Below are 20,373 nucleotides of genomic sequence, written 5' to 3'. Positions count from 1 at the left end.
CTTTGATTCAACCCTGTATGATACCACCACCACAACCACCACCATCATCATCAACATCATCATTTTCATTTAGTAAGACCAAGTGGGCAAAGCTAAGAATAAGTAAATTCAGTCCCCAGTAAATCGTCTCTTCTCTTTGTCCCCTCTGTTTTCACAGTTTTGGGACTAGTTGATGTCATTTTGTCTCACCTTGCATTTCAGTGCTGCCACCTGGGTGTGCCTGTAGAGAGGAATCCACTTGGTGTTGGCCGCCCTCAGTAACTGTCCCTGTCACTCAGTCTGAGCACATCTCTGGTTACTAGATCTAGACTGATTTATATTGAGATGTCTTGGCTTTCATATTTTCTTTCCACGTGTTAGTAGAAAAATGCAGCCTTCAATTGTTAGTGCTCTTTTTGAGAGCTGCCCAAATGAAGCAATAGGAGAGAGCTGAGTTATCCAAATTGGGTTACCTCTGAAGGCCAGTCCTCTCCCACCACTGCTGCACAATCAAGGACATTCTCTGGTGTCTTTTGTCAAATTCTCGCCTCATCAGGAGTTGGTGATTGTCCTCATAGGGGTATCTAATAGTGGGGTGGGGTGTGGAAGGGTGGGAAGAGCTGATACTCTCCTCTTCAGCCTGAAATGCAGAGGCAGAGGAGGAGCTGCTATCACTTTTCACTAGGCTGTTTTTCCCTTTAAATTCTTCTAAATCTCGTGAGTAGAGGAGCCAGTAGTCTGGCTGCAGCTTTGGATGGTCCAGCTGAAGGGGAAGACTCTGGAGGAGAGGCAGGCCCCCAGCCTGTCTTTTGTTTTGGTCAGTTCAGCATCACCTACCCACCAAGATGCCTTTCCATGGAAAGAATTCACTTTACTGCTATTGGGGTTTCCAGGTGGGAATTCCTGCCCATTCATAGGAATTTTTTTGCGCTTTCCCGTTCCCGAATCCTGAGATATAAACTGTTTTCTGTTCTCCACATTGAATCGTTTCCACAAAGTGACGGCTGATACTACCAACCACCTGGGTTCAAGGAGCTGATTTTCCCGATTTCCCAACTTTTCTCACGATTCAGGAACAGGAAAGCAAAAAAAATTCCTGAGAACGGGCAGGAATTCCCTCCTGGAAACCCTAAAATCTATTAAATAGCTTCGCTTCACGTTTTCTTGAAACAGACATTTGTAGCACCACAGCTCCTTGATTCATTTTAATTAGGTATTAGTTCTCAGACTCCAACCATGGCAGAAGACGCAGCTAGACGTCTTTTGCTTTATTTGCTATACATATATATGAATTGGGATTATTTTGCTGTAAAACCTCATCTTCATCTTGTGGACAAAAAATGGGCCACATACTAAACCTGACAAGCTCAGGGGAGGCCAGCATGGAGGGCCCTACAAACTCAGAGCTGAAATCAAGCACACAGGATGGTTTCAACACAAAAATTCCTAACTGAAAGCAGGTCATGTCAGGTACTCACGTCCTAGCCTGTAGCTTCCTTGACAAAGGTTAATCTTTACCTTAAGCAAGCCTGTCTGTTGTCTTTTTGCATCCATCTAAGATAACATACCCTTGGAATGTCAGAGTAATCCCCTTTTTCAGGATCCCTCAGGGCACAACCCACCACACCAGAGCATGAGACCACAGCACCCCTCATTGTTATCTTGTCCCCCGAATACCATCCCTATATGCTGTAAATGTTAACTATCCTGTACCCACCAAAGTAAAAGAAATCTGTCTCTCCTTTTTACTTTTTATCATATCCCAGAGATTCCCCCTCTTTGTTTTCTTCCACTCTCTTAATCTACCATCAGAGGATTTCATGTAACCCTCCTTACGTCTCCTTCTTGAATTCTAATGTATAAAATAAGCTGCAAAAGTGCCCTTCTCCAGAGCATTTTCTCAATTTGTTGAGATTTTGCTTCCCAGCAATTGTAAGTTTGGCTCAAACTCATTAAAATTCTCTACAGGTTTGGACGTTTCTTACGTCACCAACCTAAATGTAGGTTAACTATTTTATTATAAACAGTGCCTTTTAATTAATACTTATTTTTCAGGTGTTTAGTTTTGTAAATTGTTCAGATTTATTAGTATTTATGTAGTAATAAAAGTGACTCAATTTAAAGACTTAATTAAATAACAACACAAGTGATTTGCAGACACAACAAAAGTAGAGAGACGGTAGGAGCCAAACCACCGATTTGGAAAACTGGTGCCACGGGCAGGAGTGGTGGGGTGGACACAACTATGGAAGCCCGGAAGACCGAGAACCTGATGGAAAAGATGGCCCCGCCTTCCTACTAGTGCAGCTCAGAAATTCATCCAGCTAGTGACCATCAGGCTGGAGATTTGATCCTCGATTTGTGATTCTCCTAGTTCTGCTCTGCCTACTGCAGCATGAATAGGGGGCTTGGATGGCAAATTTGATGGGGGGATGTGTGTGTGAGAAACATAGGGAGCTGTTGCCTGGGGAAGGGCGCCCTCTGTTGGCCCACAGCGGGAGTGCGAGGCAGAGTCAGACTGAAAAATTGGGTGCACGTGTTGTAGTATTATTCTGGGAAACTCCGTTCTCCCTGCTTTTTCTCCTGATACAAATTGCTACTGGTGGGGGGTATTTAGGACTCAGCAGGATTTCTACTTCTTTAGTTTTATTCTGTCGGTATTCGTTGAGTGCCTGTTTTGTGTAAAGCTCTGTTTTAGGGCCTTTCTGCCCGCATAGGGACTTCTCTCTTAACCCCACCCCCCTTCAGATCTTTCCTGATGCCATCTAGTCTTTAAGATGATGTCCCAAGTCCGTAGCATTGCATAAGAGAGCCTTGAAGAGCTGGCCCCTGCCCATCTTTCTTCTTTGTAAAAAATTGTGATAAACTATAGGTAACGAAAGTTTACCATTTTAACCATTATTAGGTGTACAGTTCAGGGGCATTAAGTTCATTCACATCGTTGTGCAGCCTTCACCACCATCCATCACGTTTTCCATCTTCCTAAACTGAAACGGTACCCATTACACACTAACTCCCCATTCTCCCTCTTCCCAGCAACCACCATTCTACTTTTTGTTTATATGAATGTGACTATTCTAAGTACCTCAAATAAGTGAAATCATATAGTATTTGTCCGTATATGTCTGGCTTATTTCACTCAGCATAATGTCTTTAGGGTTCATCCCTCTAGTAGCATGTGTTAAGATTTCCTTTTTTTTTTTTTTTACAAAAAGTTTACTGTTGATAAATTTCTCTGGAAAAAGCTGGGAGTACTTGCCACTTGGATTGGCCCAGAAGAGAAAGAAAGCCGGCAGAGCATTGTCTTCCTTTTTAAGGCTAAATGTTATTCCATTGTATGGATAGACCACGTTTTGTTTATCTGTTCAACTTTTGACGGACATTTGGGTTGTTTCCACCTTTTGACAACTGTGAATAATGCTGCTAGGCCATAGGTGTGCAAATATCCCTGCCAGTGTGTTTTCAGTTCCTTTGGGAAAATACCCAGAAATGGAATTGGTGGATCACATACTAATTCTACATTTAATTGTTTTGAGAAACTGCCATACTATTTTCCACAGCAGCTGCACCATTTTACATTCTCACCAGCAGTGCACAAGAGTTGCAATTTCTCCACATTCTCCGACACTTATTGTAGGTTGTTTTGACGCTAGCCCTCCTAATAGATGCAAAGTAGTATATCATTGTGGCTTTGATTTTCATTTTTCCTATTGATTGATGATGTTGAACATCATTTCGTGTGCTTATTGGCCATCTGTGTCTCTTTTTTAGAGAAACGTCTATTCAAGACCTTTGCCCCTTTTTAAATTGGGCATAAGGAGCTGTCTCCAGGGGAAGGGCGCCCTCTGTATGCCCACAGCAGGAGTGAGGGGCTGTTTGGTTTTTGTTCTTGAGTTGGGAGTTTTTATATTCTGGATACTAATTCTTTGTTGGCTATATGATTGCAGTTGTTTTCTCCCATTTGTCGGTTTCCTGTCCATCTTTCTTGCGGTATCACCTCCATCCTTCCTGTGTACCGCATCCCATCTCACCTCATGTTGGAGCCACACACAGCTAACCTCAATTGCACAAAGGGGCTATTACTTTTATATTCCTCTATGAATTGTGCTAATTTCTCATCAGCAGAGGGGAAGTTGGAGTGTGTGTTTGGGATTTGCAGCAGCTGTAAACGAGACCTGTGATCATCTCTGGCTCCTTCCCCAAGCCCGCACCAAACCCATGCTCTGCAGCTAGTCCACTGTCACACGAGGCTGCTGCTGCAGGCTAGACCTACTAAGAGAGGCGCGCACCACCCTCTAGTGGGGCCACTGGTCCCCTGGCCTGAGGCCCTGGAGGAAGACTCTGACGCGTGTGGAGTCCTCAGCCCAGCAAAGCCTCGCAAGGTCCTGGGAGGGGATCTCACCCCACTGGAGTGGGGGGTGGTGCCTGGATAAGGACACCCCAGTCCCTGGTGTTGACTTGGAATTTTCCTGAGAGTTTTTTCTTTTCAAGCTGGTCACAGAACACACAGATAAGCGAGCCATGTTCACTTAGTAGGCAATCCGGGACTTTCTTTAGCCAGAGGAGGGGTCAAAGACTCCCATCGGGGAGAGCCCTCTCTGTTTGGGGTGCAGGGAGGAGTACTGCGCAGGCGTCTGAGGCCTGGTGCTGCAGAGGGTCCAGAGAGCGTCCTGGTCAGGGGTGCACTGTGCAGGCGCCCCAGGACTGACAGTGAGAAAAGTGGCTCCCAGCTTCCCCAGTATGTTTACTTTATTTGATCAATCATTTGTAACTGCGCTCCCGTCTCCTGTGCTGCCCCCTCTCCAGCCCACATTGGGCTACGGTATGTGTTTGGCAGGATGACTTCCTCTTATCTCGGTCACGCCCCTCACCCTGCTCCGGCTCTGACTCCATGCCAGGCTGCCCTTTCTTTAGACCTCCACAGCACTGTGCTTGGCTCTGACGCCACCTCTTACCACCAGGGTTTCCCTCTGCGGGAATGCCCTCCTCACTGTACTTGGGCTCTGAGTCCCCATGCGGGGCCACTCCCTCGTCACTGGCTCCCTGCACCCCTACCCTGCTCTGCCCACCTAATTTAGGACTGAATTCTTCAGGGAGGGAAGAAAATATGTGTTCCTTGTGCCTGAATGACAGCTCTGGGCATGGAAACAGTTTTCATTTTCTAAAGACAATTCAGACTGTGAATTTAAATCATTATAACTAGGCTCAAAGACATCTTTATTAATCAAAATAGGAACCATTACAATCAACACATTTTTGCCAACGAGAAATAAGTTTGTTTATTCCCGTAGCATAAAACTCCATGCTTCGGGATTCGACAAACTCTTGGAAAGCATTTTGTGCATCCTGCTGGTTGTGGAAGCGCTTTCCCTCCAAAAAGTTGTCTAGATGCTTGAAAAAGTGGTAGTCGGTTGGCGAGAGGTCAGGTGAATATGGCGGATGAGGCAAAACTTCGTAGCCCAATTCGTTCAACTTTTGAAGCGTTGGTAGTGTGATGTGCAGTCGGGCGTTGTCATGGAGAAGAATTGGGCCCTTTCTGTTGACCAGTGCCGGCTGCAGGTGTTGCAGTTTTCGGTGCATCTCATCGATTTGCTGAGCATACTTCTCAGATGTAATGGTTTCGCCGGGACTCAGAAAGCTGTAGTGGATCAGACCGGCAGCAGACCACCAAACAGTGACCATGATTTTGATTTGGTGCAAGTTTAGCTTTGGGAAGTGCTTTGGAGCTTCTTCGCGGTCCAACCACTGAGCTGGTCGACGTCGGTTGTCGTACAAAATCCACTTTTCATTGCATGTCACAATCCGATCCAGAAATGGTTCATTGTTGTTGCGTAGAATAAGAGAAGATGACACTTCAAAACGACAATTTTTTTGATTTTCGGTCAGCTCATGAGGCACACACTTATCGAGCTTTTTCACCTTTCCAATTTGCTTCAAATGCCGAACAACCGTAGAATGGTCGACGTTCAGTTCTTCGGCAACTTCCCGTGTAGTGGTAAGAGGATCAGCTTCGATGATGGCTCTCAGTTGGTCGTTGTCAACTTCCGATCGCCGGCCACTATGCTCCTCATCTTCAAGGCTCTCGTCTCCTTTGCAAAACTTCTTGAACCACCACTGCACTGTACGTTCGTTAGCAGTTCCTGGGCCAAATGCGTTGTTTATGTTGCGAGTTGTTTCTGCTGCTTTACGACCCATTTTGAACTCGAATAAGAAAATCGCACGAATTTGCTTTTTGTTTAACATCATTTCCATAGTCTAAAATAAACATAAAATAAAAAGCAAGCAATAAGTCATTAGCAAAAAAAATAAAGTGAGAAATTCTCATTAAAATAATGTATAACACAACCACATTTATTTAAGAATGTATTCCAATATCAAACGGCAAATTTCAACAATGCAAAAACCGCAATTACTTTTGCACCAAACTAATATAATGAGTAGCCAAAAGGATCAATTTTGAGTTTATCATTTTCATTTAGGTGTTTGAGGAATCTGAAAACACATGTATTAATTAGTATGATGACAAAATAGGTTCAAAAGTTGAGGCATTTTAAAACAACATAAAACAATATTTTTGGATACCATCCATCAGTGGGGAAGAAATATTTATTTCATGTAAAGAAAGTAGAAACACCTAAATTAAATTAAGTTAGGTCGCCAGTAAATTGCATAAAAGACCCCTACCAGTAGTGACCAATACTTGAGTTACATGGCCACAGAGACACGCAGGTAGCCCTCAGACGTCAATGCTAAGGGGGAAACATCAGTGCGAGACAGTGTGTACCAATGGTGGCACGCCATACATAAAGGCAGCATGATGACTACTAATTTAATAGCTTTAGAACAAAAACTTATATAAACAAACATATTTAGGATAACACTGCCACGCACATTGCCACCAGGAAATGTCACAATTGCTTCTATACTTAAAGACTATCCTTTTGCAATCAAATTTTTTATTAATTTCACAATCACTACCACAGTAACTTAAAGATGTAAAGCCTTAAAAGTGAAAATAGAATATGCAATAGCCTGGACTAAAATAATACTTTTAACTATTATTAGCTAGAAAGCTAGATGAAACAAAATAACAATTTTTTTTTTTCCTAAGGAGGGCACAGCTCTCAGCAGCCCATGTGGTGACTGAACTGGCAGCCTTGGTGCTACCAGCACTGCACTCTAACCAACTGAGCTAACCGGCCATCCCAGAAACAAAACAAATCAATATGGTTTCCTAATGTATGTTTCAACCTTAAAAAGATTCACTTCTAAGGAAACTGTACAAGTCAGAAGCACACACTGGAACACATGTTTTGAAAACAGCATGTCTATCCTGCAGTACGGTAACCTATACATCAAAAGCATTACCTTCCGTTTAAGGTTTTAAATGGATCAATTACGAAGACAAAGGTGTATTACATAAACTAAAGGGGGACAAAAAGCCACCCCTGACCCCTTTCCTTTGGGAAAACTGAACTGACAGGCTTGCTCCTCAAGGAACACTAACATGAAGACTTACGCTGTTAGCCTTTCAGAGAGGAAGAAAAATGTTGATTACATTTGATGTCCCAAACTGGAGGTAAAATTAACAAAATTTTAGGGCAGATCAAAATATAGACAGAAATCAATAAGGAAAGGAAGAACAATTTAACAGGGAAATAGGCATAGTATTTCAGCCAATTGGTTTATTTTTAAAAAGCAAAGAAAAAAAGATGGATAACAATAGTACACTGTTCCAGCCAACATTTTGCAACAGATCTACTATTATTTTTAAGCCTTCGAAAGTTTCTGGGATAGTCTAACTTTGTGTAGAGAATTACTGCATTATTTTCTGCTGTGAGAAATTCTAAGCTGATGTATTATGCTTATACCTTCCTCCAACATCCTTTAAAAAGATCACAAACCAGAACTACTATTGAAGATAAATTAAAATTTTACACTCAGCTCTGTACAATGTTTAAATAAAGAGATGAAACAAAACCCTTTGGTTATGCGGTGCTAAGCTTCCACCTATGCTTTTAGGAAAGGGGTGATGGTAGTTCAGAATTTTTTTGGAGATTTCAAATAGCAAGCTCTCACTTAAGTTTTGAGTGAACAGAAATTAATCACACCATGAATTCCCCTCAAGAACATGGTGAGCTTTGCCAGGGGAGGTTTCAATACTATATCCAAATTCACAATAACAAATGATTTACACATATTCGACTCGTCCAACTTGTTTCCAAAAGTACATGTCCCCAAGAACTTTATTCCAGGAGCTGCAATGTGAACAACGCAACCACCAATCTATTCCAGAGCAACAAGCATCACGTTATTTATGATTAACTTACTCTGTTAGGAAAAAATGATTTAGTGAACTCCTTAACACATAAACGCAAATGAAATACTTTTAGAATAGTTATGTTCTTGGAGAACGCTACTTTTGATCTACTCACACACGTGATCCGCTCTAATTTGGCCTGTGAACTTTACATGCAAAAACTTAACACATTCCTTTTCTTCTGGCCTCAGTCCTAGCTTTGCCGTTATTGTCAAAATTACAAGCATGAGGGTGGCCAGATGGCTCAGTTCGTTATAGCGCGAGCTCTGAACAGGGTTGCCGGTTCGATTCCCACATGGGTCAGTGACCTGTGCCCTCCACAACTAGATTGAAGACAAGGAGCTGCCGCTGAGCTTTCAGAGGGGCGGCCGGATGGCTCAGTTGGTTAAAGTGCGAGCTCTTAACAACAAGGTTGCCAGGTCAATTCCCACATGGTGGGCTGTGACCCCTGCAACTAAGATTGAAGGACAATGACTTGGAGCTGATGGGCACTGGAGAAACACAATATTCCCCAATAAAAATTAAAAAAAAAAAAAGTACAAGCATGCAACCAATGGACAACCAGACAACCACTGACCCCAAACATACACAACACAAAGAATGAGTTTCCTTTGTAAGCCGATATTTAGTATTTCTAGCCATCTTAAGTGTCCTAAATTCTGCAGCAGCATTAATGTGACACATATTCCCATAAGCCAGGATAACTATATCTGTTATATTTTACCCAGATCAGAAGAAAAAAAGTCTACTTATTGAAATACAAAGTTTAAGTAGATAAATACGATAAAAGTTCGACTCCAGGAGACTGACATCTCTTAATTATTGTGACAGATTCAAAGTCAAGATCTTAGTCATTAACAGTATCACAAGACCTTAGGGGTCAGCAATGGCTTTATTAAGGAAAGTCACACGTTGCGTAGCACTGCTGCATTTCGAAGACACCACAGACTCTTATTGTAAGTTTGAAACCCACCTTTCCTGACGCCTTTTTGGGCTTCGTTTCCAGTTTTGCAGGAGCAGGTTTCTGAAAGGCAAAGGTAGTGTAACCAGAAATCAAACAAGTCCGGGGGGCTCGTGCTGCCTGTGCCGCTCAGCCAATAGATCAACACAAGAGTTGAGTCATAGAATAAGCGTTTATTATCAGAGCACCAGTGGTCTGAGAATGCAGCGGGTAAACATCTCCAAAAACTGCTAGAACATTCTCAGACCAGCTGGGGGTATTTAAGGGAAAATCAGGGCACTCTCCCAGAGGCTGCATGTCTGTTCTCCTTTCATGATGCACTCTACCCCCCACCCCACCCCATCTTAGCTCTTGTGGCGCCAGCGGTCCAGGAACCATGGGGGAGTAACCTGGGAAATGCTAAGCACTTGTTTGTAATTAACAAGTAGCTACAAGGTGATCTTCTAAGATAAGAATCCTGAACCGGGACAGGGCATCCCAGAGGCATTGAGCTCAGCCACAAGGGTGTGAAGCCCACTTGGGTTGGGACAGGGCATCCCAGAGGCATTCTGAGCTCTAGCCACAGAATAAAGCCAGCCAGGATGGGGGCAGGGCATCCAGAGGCATTCTGAGTCAGGGGGCCCAGCTGGGCCCTGCTTCAATTCTCCCGTGCTGTATTCCTTTTGTCTATAAAATTAGTACGGTCGCAAGTGTAGGGAACGATGACTGTTCTTGGCTGCTCCTGCGGAGCATGGGCACTGTCCCTGCCTATGGGCACTAGAGTTTCTTGTGAATCTATCATAGCGGGGAGGGGGGCTGTTTATGGCATGTCCGCAGTCAGAGAGGCTACTGAACCTAGCTATTGTGTCATAAAATTTTTACAAAGATATTAGTTTTCTTATTCTCCCTAGAGAAGGCCGGGGAAAAGGAGAGCCAAAAGGCATTCAATCCCAGGTGGGCACAAGTAGAGAGGCAATAATGGGCAGCTCCAGCAGTTCTGCATGAAGAGGAGCTGCAGGTCTTCAATTGGCTCACAGGAACAGGAGTGACAGCCTTCCTTCTGGGGGCGTCCTGTGGAGACTTAAATGAAATCAGTTTCATTTGAGGGAAGTGGACCCAGCCACCAACTCTCTGAAGCCCGACAACAGGTGGGGTGCTCAGGAAATCTGCAAAGGGTCCCTTCCATTTAGGAGCTAATTGATTGAGACCCCTCCCCCTCTGGGCTTCCAACAGTACTTGGTTCCCTGACTTTCCGGGGTTACAATATGTAGAGGCCTGGGGGTGGTTTCGGATATATATATATATGTATATATATGTGCCTGCTGAACCTTTCTCAAGTTAACAACATAGGAAATAATAGAATTTGAGGTCAGAATATAAATGAGCAGCAGTTAGAGCCAGGGCTTAGAGATCTCCTGACAAAACCTTTCCAGGGTCCTTCTTAAGTCTGATTTGCCCATTTTACATTTCCCCTAAGGTACAGGTCCAACGTAAGGAACAGGCTGACTAAAATGAGCCCAAATCCAGGGGCTTTTTCTCTTTACAACCGAGTAGGTTTTAAAGGAAACAAATAGGTCCAGAGCGAGTGGTCAGGAAAGAATAAATGGCTTCCATATGAATCAGGAAATCAACAGGCTTACCTGCCACATCAAGGGTCACCCGCAGTTCCTTCCCTGTGATGAGAACCGCTAGGGAGCCTCTGGGAACTTCGAGCCCAACAGTGATCACTGCCATTTTGGGGACGGAGTTGATCCCCACTCACTTCAGAGCAGGAGGCACTCCCTCCGCTAGTGCCCTTCTAGTTTGGAGGATCAGAATAGTCCTCATTCCAGTGATCTGGGCTTTTATAGCCAAAGTAGTCTCCTTTATCTGGCGTTTCCTCTTCTGGGGCTGGTGGGGTGACCCTGAGGTGGCCCTGGACTTCGCCCATCTATTAACTGCAGCCGAAAATCTGGCCCGTCTCTGGCCTCATCTCCAGTTTTACTGTTCCTGTCTTTCCTCGTTTTCCCTGTGTCGATTGTTAAAAATATTTAAGCAAATTTTCTGGCCTTTTCCGGGATCTGAGCCTCTTTTATCAGGGATGTAACTGTGGGCCAGAACCATTACAATACCCATTAGGCTAAGCTTCCTTACACTGGCCTATTCTCTGATGCCGAGGAGGGCACATGAACTCCAGCAGTTCTAAAAATACAGAAGTTTACATAACTCTTAGCAAAACTTAGTTCTTAGATTTAGTTCTCTTGAGTAACTAAAGACCTAACAAAGATGATATAAAACAGAAAAATATTTAGATGACACATAATTTTCAATTTTCAGGCAGAAAACTTTTTCATATCAGTAGCAGACCAATAGTCTTGTAACAAACTTTGTCTTACTTAGCAGAGAGAGAAAACTAATTTTGCACCAGCTTACTTTTGATATTTAAATTTACTTAATTAATTGCATTTAGCTTTACCATACATAAAATTCTTTCAAGATTTTTCCTTTACAAACCTTCTATAACTTTCCCAGTTCTACTTAGTTTGTCTCTTTTCACTCAATTAGAAATAACCATCTTTAGGACAAACTACATTCTTTCAGTTTCTTCAAAAATGTACTTCCACACCGCCTACCTTCCTTGAAAACACATCATATTTCCTTCATAATAATTGGAATCCATAACCTTCACAACCTTAATTTTACTGACAACTGAAAGCAAACAATTAGTATTTCCACTGGCAAACCCAGAGGCATATTTGGCAAACCTCAAAAGCATAGGCTTTTGTAATAAAATATAAGATATATTTATTAACAGACTTTAATCTATCTTTCAACATTCTTGTGACCAGGAGCCAGAAATAGATGAACTTAGATTCATCCAATAATTAATATCTCAGCGGTTTGTTATTTCAAAATGCCTAGATATTTAATAATTTTTATCATTTAACACAACTTAGTAAACCTGAAATCTTAAGCTACCAACAGATGCTGAGAAACCACATCCAGACATCCACACTATATAATTACTAAAAAGTTTCATCTAAAATCTTATTTCAGTTAACATTTTATTAGTTCTTAAGTCTATGAGATTTCAAAGTTACTTATTACCCAAGCTATTTTCTTGACAAATTCTGTAACATGAATTTATTTTTGTAAACCTAGGTAAAAAGATACTATATTTTATATTAATGACCTTAAAAGACATAGCTAATTCAGCCAAGAGTTAAACTAGCCTTAGTATCAAATATTTTCTTATATCACATGATCCTAAAAAGTACTTGGGTTAGTTTTTTATTATTTGTTTCTAATTTATATAACCGTTTAACCTTTTTCTTTAAGCCAATCAAATATCATAATTTGATAATACCATCCCGAGGCAAAAACACTGCATTACATATGTAAAACACAGACAAGCCAGAGATCAGAGATCATACACACAGAAACAGAACTATTGCCAATTGCAGAGAGGACCTAAGATCTTACAATTGCCCTGTACAATTTCAAATAGGCTGCAACAAAAGGGTGGAGGTCTGGATTGAGAGACTGACTAGTGACTTGTTTTTAAAAATGCCACCTTTTTTCCTTCAGTTACTTCAGCCTCAGGCAGTAGTAGTTAGTTGTGGTTTACCCTTCAGGTTATTTGCCAGATCTTGAGTCACTGAGAGAAAAAAAAAACTTGTAAGATCTCCACTTTTGCCAAGATTCTGAATATAGAGTTGGTGTCTAATCCATACCAATTCCAAACTTTTTGTTTGTTTGTTTTGGTTTTTGCAGCCTTCATGCTGCTGCTAGACAGGACCACCAGGGGTTATGCTTTCTTTTTCGAGCAATCATTTATCTTTTCCTTTGCATGGACTATCCCAACACACCCTTGACCACTGGGCTTCTACATAAGCAATTCCATCCTGTTTCCCAGACCTGTAACAGAACGAATCCAGTTACAAAATAGTATACAAGTAGTAATTCAGGGAACTATTGAGTGACCAGTGCTCCCAGAATCTAATATATACATTGGCAAAGCAGTATTGCAATAGAATGCTAATTTCTTTTTGCTCAACGGCTTATAGCTGTAATCTTGCCAATGGCCTAATATTCTGCCCAGTGGGCTCCCGGTCGGGACTGAAACTTTAGATCCTTTACTGAGTGGGAACAAAAGCAATCACACTTGACACACAGACCTAAATATTCCCTGGATCAGACAAACAAAACCCAGACAAATACCAGGAAAAACAGAATCAGACTCGGATCTGAACACCAGTTACAGAAAACAGACCTAGCTAGATGACAGTTTTGGATGCGACATCGTCTTACTCCATATACATATGGCGCGTCGACCATCACACAGTTGGCCAGTGGGCTAAACCAGAAAGAGATGTGGCCTTAAGACCACCAGATGCCCAAAGGCAGAACCCAGACGTGGTGGCTTTTACAGTGCGGCAGATGGGCCTGCTAAAGTTGCCAACCACAGGTGCGCTTCCAGAACCAGAGCAAGCTTGCAAACAGAACCTCTTACTGGTGGGAGCATTATGCCTTGCTGGATATTGCAGCGTCACCTACTTGGCGCCAATGGGTCAGTATGACCCCCAGATGACCCTTAGAAAAGAGCCCCAGATGGTGACTGCAAAATCCTCCGGCTGCGCATGCTGGGGCCACCCCACTTCTGGAACCAGTTACTAGAGGCAAGAAAACAGAGCAAATGCTTATTCTATCCAAACTGAGCAGAAAGGCATTCGTGATGGGCGGGCCCTGGAGCAAGTACCCCTCTGGTAGCAAAATCGCTCCGCAGCTGCTTCAGAGGTTGGTCTTACACCAAGGAATGGGACCAGTCCAGGTAGCCCCTGAGACTGTCTGCAAGCCAAAAGACTTACAGGAGGTGCCCCAAAGCTGTCCCATCTGGGTCGCCAGAAACTGTAACCGGAGGCCAAAGGAGTCTGGGGCTTGTGCTACCTGCACCTCTCAGTCAATAGATGGACACAAGAGTTGAGTCATAGAATAAGCGTTTATTATCAGAGCACCAGTGGTCTTGAGAACGCAGCAGGTTAACATTGCCAAAAACTGCCTTCCATTCTCAGACCAGCTGGGGGTATTTAAGGGAAAATCGGGGCATTCTCCCAGAAGCTGCATGTCTGTTCTCCTTTCATGATGCCCCTGTGTCATCTTAGCTTTTGTGGTGCCAACGATCTAGGAACCGTGGGGGAGTAACCTGGGAAAATGCTAAGTGATCGTTTGTAATTAGCAAGCATCTACAAGGTGATCTTCTAAGATAAGAAGCCTGAACCGGGAAAGGGCATCCCAGAGGCCTTGAGCTCATTGGGGCAGGGCATCCCAGAGACATTCTGATCTCTAGCCACAGAATAAAGCCAGCCAGGATGGGGGCAGGGCATCCAGAGGCATTCAGAATCAGGGGGTCCAGCTGGGCCCTGCTTCAGCAGCACTGAGTTTTTCCACGGGGTATGATCCCACGTAAAAGAAACGGGTAAGGGGCTCGCTTTACTTACAGCTGACAACCTCACCAACCTCCTCTTGGGCTTTAGAAGAGAAAAGGAAAATGAGCAAAATGAATGATACAGTTCAAACTGAACCCATCCCAATGCCGAAGAGCAGGGCTCTTACCTCCTCCTTCGCTGCCCCCTCGGCGGAGCTGACCTGTGGAAGGAAGCAGACAGGCGAATGGGCGCAGCCCGCAAACAAAAGTGCCCGAGCGCCCCGCGCCAGCGCTCGAGAACAAAGCCCGGCCGCGTGACGTCAGCGGCTTCCCGCCGCGGCGTTAAAATCCTCCGGCTGCGGAACATTCCAGACCACTGCGCCCGGGGCTGCTGTGCGCCCTCCTGCCCACCGCACGTCCCGGGGGCCCAGCGCCGCCGTGCACGCGGCAGGCCTGGACCTCGCGGGGGGCCGCGGTAGGCCTGGCCGGCGGAGGGGGCGTGTGCGGGCGGCGGCCCCCACTCACCTTCCTCTTGGGCTTCGTGGCAGCGGGGCGGGCGCGTGCCGGAAGCCTGCGGACCGCAGCGCGCCGAGAGCCTTCGCGAAGCTGGGCTGCTTGGCAGCTGCCGCTCCTCCCGCGCCCGAGCTGCTGGGACTCGCGACGGGGGCGGTGGGAGAACCGGATGGAACCGGATCGGGAGCCCGTCCCCTCCTCCCCCCGTGTCCCCCCGCGTGGGCTCCCTCTCCCCGCTGGCCGGTCCCCCCCCGCCCCCCGCTGCTTTCCATTGGCTGCCGGGCCCACTCCGCCGCGGTCCGCGCCCGGTATAGGTGATCTGGCTGTCACTCGACCACTGCGCCCCGCCCCCGCTCTCGGCGCCCCCACCCCTGCCCGCTGTCTCGCGGGGCCCCAAACCCAAGCGAGGGGGGCGGGGCCCCAAAGGCAGCCCCTGCCTCACGGTAGTTTGAAGCGGAGTCGCTGGGTGGTTCCCCCCCACACACAAACACAACTCTCCTGGGTACCTGGGCGCATGCCAGTTTCCTGAAATTCTCAAGGATCAAGTCCCTCCGTTCTAGGGTGACTTGCGGTGGAACATTTATAGTTAGTCTGGTAGGCTGGGACGGGAGAGACAATGGAGTCGGGTACGAGCCTATCTTCCCACCTCCGTCGGCAGGAAAGCTAGCCAGCATCCCAGGCTTCGCAGGCCTGCGGGAAGCGGGGCTTGGTACGCAGGCGCTGGAAGGGAGGTCGTGGGAAGGAAAGCCGGCGAGGCCGCGCAGGCGCGCGTCTTTGCGACGTCCCTGGACTGGCGGCTGGTGTGCAGCGATGCTCCTTGCTGGGTTACCTGGGGGTTCTCTCTTCCTAAGTAAATATCTGTTGATCACCCATTCCCTGAGGTGCCGGGGTGCAGGCGGGTCGACTCGGGCACCTTGTCGGTTCCTCAGTCCGGGCCCCCAACGTCCCCAGGAGTTGTTCACTGACAGACCCCTGGCTGGCGTGTTTCCTTGGCTGAAGTGAAGCGGGAAGCATACCCACCCAGTTCCTGCCCCTTTTAACCAGTTGCTCACATAGGCACCATTTGAGAGTAGAAAGAGGGCTTTAGACTGGGGGTCTGAGCTGGGAACACCGGAACCAGTGAAATTGCACATTACCCTGTTTCTTTAATGAAGGAGAAAATTACGTGTAAAAGACCGAATTGAGTTGGATCACTATAGAAAAAAGTTTAATCGGAAAATTGTCAGCTGGAATTCTTGGAGAGGAAGAAACGTTGGAATACTTTGAATCCAAAAGATTGGAAGTAGACCATATGTCGAACATTTGAGAGGCCTGGATAAACTAGCGCCTTCACATAGTGGAATCCAGAGCTACTGCAAAAAAGAAAAACGTCTCTTCACGGAGGAAGTGAATTTTGAAAACCACTCGTCAGACTATGTAACTCCTGATCAATAATTGTAGTGCCTTCCCTTCTCGTTCAAGAAAGCCTGAAGTCCTTAGAGTGGTTTATAAAGCCCTCTGCAATGTGGCCGCCTTAGGTGATTTTCACTGCTGCTCACCCTGTGTCACTTTCTGAGCCTCAAATAGGCCTGAGACCCCCTGCTTCAAGGCCTTGTTACCTGTTGTTCCCTCTGCCTGGAATGAGCCACCTCAGACCAGAGCAACCTTCTTCCTCACCTCCTTCTGATCTTTGCATAAAGTCACCCTCTCAATGAGGCCCTTCCTGACCTTTCTTTTTAAAATTGCAACTCCCCATCTCTTCTCAGCCTTACTTTCTCCATAACATCTAATGAATATATAGTTAGATTGAATGTAAAGTTATACAGTTATTGCATATCTCAGGAAGAATACACAAGCAAGTGATGCCAGAGGTTTCTTCTGGGGAGAACAGTTGGGGGCAGCAGGGTAAAATTAAAACCTATCCTTTTCTCTCTTCTCTCCTATCTGCATTAAAAAAAAAATTAACATCAGGGAGTGCCTGAGTTTGTGGCACAAGCAGGTACTGGGTACCCCGCCGTCTGCCAGGCATTGTGATAGGTCCTGGGATAGAGAGACTGCAGACAGGACACCTAGCCTAAGGACTTGAGGTGGGTGTTTAGTGGGGAGCAAAAGTACACAAATTAGCTAGTAAAGGAAGGGGAAGCCACAGGCACGGGGACATCATATCCCAAGGCACGCAGACTTTTAAGTAGAGTCAGACAGCCCCCCAGTGCCTTCAGAGTGATGGGGATGGAGAGATGGAGAGTGGACAGTGAAGATTAGAGGAAAGAGGCAGAAAACAGAAGAGTGGCAGCCTGCGGGAGGCATTTGATGCCACGCTAAGGAGTTTGGCCATGATCCAAGGAGTGGGAGATACTGTAAGGTTTTAATCAAGGGGATGACAGTGCTGAGATCTCAGCTTCCCTCATAAAGATCTCTCTCTCAAGTACATCTTGAGAACTGAAGATGTACTGGGCCACAGATGACAGACTAGTAGCCTACAGACAGTTGCTTTGGCCCAGATGTTTTTTTTTTTTTTTTTTTTTAAGTTGCCAACACAAACACGTGGAGCAACTGGAACTCAGTAGAAAAACTGTTTGGCAGTATCTTTGAAAGCTAAACAGACAGTTACTCTATGACTCAGTAATTCCACTCCTAGAAATCTACTCGAGAAAAGTGCTTCCATCTGTTCACCAGAAGACATGACATAGAATATTCGTAGCTGAACTACTTTTACAGACCCAAACTGGGAGCAACCTAAATACCCATCACCAGGAGAATGGATGAATACATGGGAGACCAGTGCAATGAGAAAGAGCCATCTGCAACTACACACTACAACGTGGATGAACTTCACCAGCACAACATTGAAAGAAAGATGCCAGCCCCCAAAGAATATAAACTGTGATTGCATTCATATAACGTACAAAGGCAGGCAAAATCAATCCAGTCTTTTAGATGTCAAGATAGTGTTTCCTGGTTGGGGGTGGGTGAGGAGCTAGTGACTGGAAGAGAGCAGTAGAAGAGAGAGCAGTAGTGGAAGAGAGAGAACTGGTCAGGTTCTGTTTCTTGATCTAGATGTTGGCTGCACTGCTGTGTTCACTTTCTGAATATTAACCAGTGTGCATAAATATATAAACATATAAGTATATGTGTATATATATATATACATATATATGTATATATATATATACATACATATATGTCTACACACAAACATGCACATGTTTTTGGATATAAATCATCAATAAAGTTCTAAAGATTTTTTTTTTTTTTTTTTTGCCAACCTATCTAAAATCACAAGATTTCACATACCAATTCAACCTTCAACTACTCCTGGCCTCCTTTTTGGGTGCTTTGCCAGGTTTCCAGCCCTGCTGACTTTTCTCACCTGTATTTTCTGCCTGGCCTCTGAAGGCATTTCCATTTGTGATGCCGATGTGTAAGTGTGGGGAATAACAGAAATATTTCTGGAAGAAATATTTACATGGTTCAAAATTTCAAAAGTACAAAGTGATTTCCAGAGAAGTCTTTCTTCCACTTGTGTGCTCCCAGATCTCTAGTTCCCCCCAAGAAGAAACCAGTACTCGCGCTGCTTGTGTATCCTTCCAGAGGTATTACGTGCGTATGCAAGCAAATGTGTATATGCATACATTCTTTATTTTTCCCTGTTTTTTTTTACACCATTTGGCACCTTGAGTTTTTCATTTAGTAAGGGGGATTGTTTCATATTAATGCTTGTAAGATTTCTCCTTGTTATTGTTTCATTGTCCACTGTAAAGATGTACCAAACATTTTAAAACCAATTTCCTATTGATTGGATATTCAAATTATGTCCAGTCTTTTGCTCTTGTGAAGGATACTGCAATGAATAACCATGAACATATACGTCAGTTGGCACATTTTTTAAAACAACAAAATGTTCTAGCAGACCCCAATGTTGACTTAAATTATTTTTATTATAAAGTTCACCTAAATCTTTGAAAACTTAAAATAAGTTTAAAACATTTAATGCTTAGAGCTTTTAAAGAACCAGAAAGTCAAATTAATTTTTCAATCCAAAAATCTCTACAAAACCAATAAACCTCAAATCAGCAACATTCACATGAAGAATGAGTTTTGGTGAAAGCAAAGTATTATGTGCATATGGTGTTTGCCCACACGATCCGTGTGGAGATTGTTCTGGCACTTGTCTCTATTTGTCCAATTGACAAGCGTTATTCATTCAGCCCTTTGTGGTGTGATTTGGTTTTCATGGGATACAGATAATATCTTATTTAAGAGTTAACATAACCTCTGTGCTTTCCCTTTAAAACTGTGGAAAGCTGGTCCCCCTTGGTGCTAAACCTAAACACACACCGGCACTAGCACTAAAATTAGGCAGTGCTTGGTTAAATATGGGAATGTATGCTGTATGGTCCCAATTATTGGATGATCACATGACAACACCAACATTTTTAAATTCCCCAAAGAACCCTCGGGACCTTCAGATACATGCACAGAAGTATCCTCATCACTACTCCCCCTGGGGCTCTGCACGCCCCACTTTGGAAAATCATGCATTGATTAAGGCTGGTTGACTGATGAGGAGGCAATTGCAGGAATTCTAGAGGGGAGAATTACGAGCTTCATTTAGAGCAGGACTGGCTGGTGGTGATGGAGTTCTGAGGGAAACTGAGGAAGTGGAATCAGTTGGCCTGCCCCGTGTCAGGCACTGTCCCTAGATGCTGGGGATATGGTGGTGAACATAAGTCAAGCTGCCTGGCTTCATGGGGCTTTCATTCTAGTGGGAGGAGGCAGACAGTAACCAAGAAAACAAGGTACTTTCGCATAGTGACAGTGCCTTGAAGGAAGAAAAAGTGTCATAATTAGAGCGGGCTGGAGGCATGCTGAATGGGGCTGCTGTGGGTGCGGTAGTCGGGGCGGGCTCTGAGGCGAGAAGTGAAGGGTCAGTGGACTTTGGGGGATCTGAGGGAGGAGCCTTCTGGACAGAGGGAAAAGCTAATACGAAGGCCTGGAGGTAGGATCCCTTTGGTGTATTTGAAGAGGGGAAATGTGTTGTGCTTAGAAAAGAGAAAGTGAGAAAGCAATGACAAGTTGTATCAGGGAACTGTTGTAATTGGTTGGTACTCCAGGTCAGGCTAACAGGTTGGGATGTAAAGCCAGGCTGTTGCGAGGAATCATAAGAGACCAGACATTTTAAAGTTGTGTAGGTAACGATGGACTAGGATGTTGGCTGTGGGGATGGAGATTAGTGGA

General features: G+C 44.6%; 1 protein-coding gene across 6 annotated transcripts; it reads right to left on the bottom strand.

Annotated features, from left to right (window-relative positions):
* Positions 1-5,179: 5,179 nt before the first annotated feature.
* Positions 5,180-16,304, bottom strand: LOC109437449 (histone-lysine N-methyltransferase SETMAR-like). 6 transcript variants are annotated; one of them, XM_074325170.2, is made up of 6 exons: positions 15,663-16,304; positions 15,169-15,297; positions 14,832-14,864; positions 14,717-14,746; positions 9,273-9,323; positions 5,180-6,234 (listed from the first exon to the last, which is right to left on the bottom strand). In XM_074325170.2, exons 1-6 carry the CDS (start codon positions 16,287-16,289, stop codon positions 5,200-5,202), a joined length of 1,905 nt encoding a protein of 634 aa, XP_074181271.2. In that variant the 5' UTR covers positions 16,290-16,304; the 3' UTR covers positions 5,180-5,199. The 6 variants fall into 6 exon arrangements, with proteins under 6 accessions (XP_074181271.2, XP_074181274.2, XP_074181283.2 ...); XM_074325173.2 differs by having other exon boundaries at positions 15,169-15,291; XM_074325182.2 differs by lacking the exon at positions 14,717-14,746.
* Between the last annotated feature and the right edge of the window lie 4,069 nt (positions 16,305-20,373).

The sequence above is a fragment of the Rhinolophus sinicus genome, chromosome 17, assembly GCF_057876585.1.
Source record: "Rhinolophus sinicus isolate RSI-liver-muscle chromosome 17, RSI-T2T, whole genome shotgun sequence".
Taxonomy (NCBI): Eukaryota; Metazoa; Chordata; class Mammalia; order Chiroptera; family Rhinolophidae; genus Rhinolophus; species Rhinolophus sinicus.
This window is presented reverse-complemented; position numbering and strand designations above follow the sequence as displayed.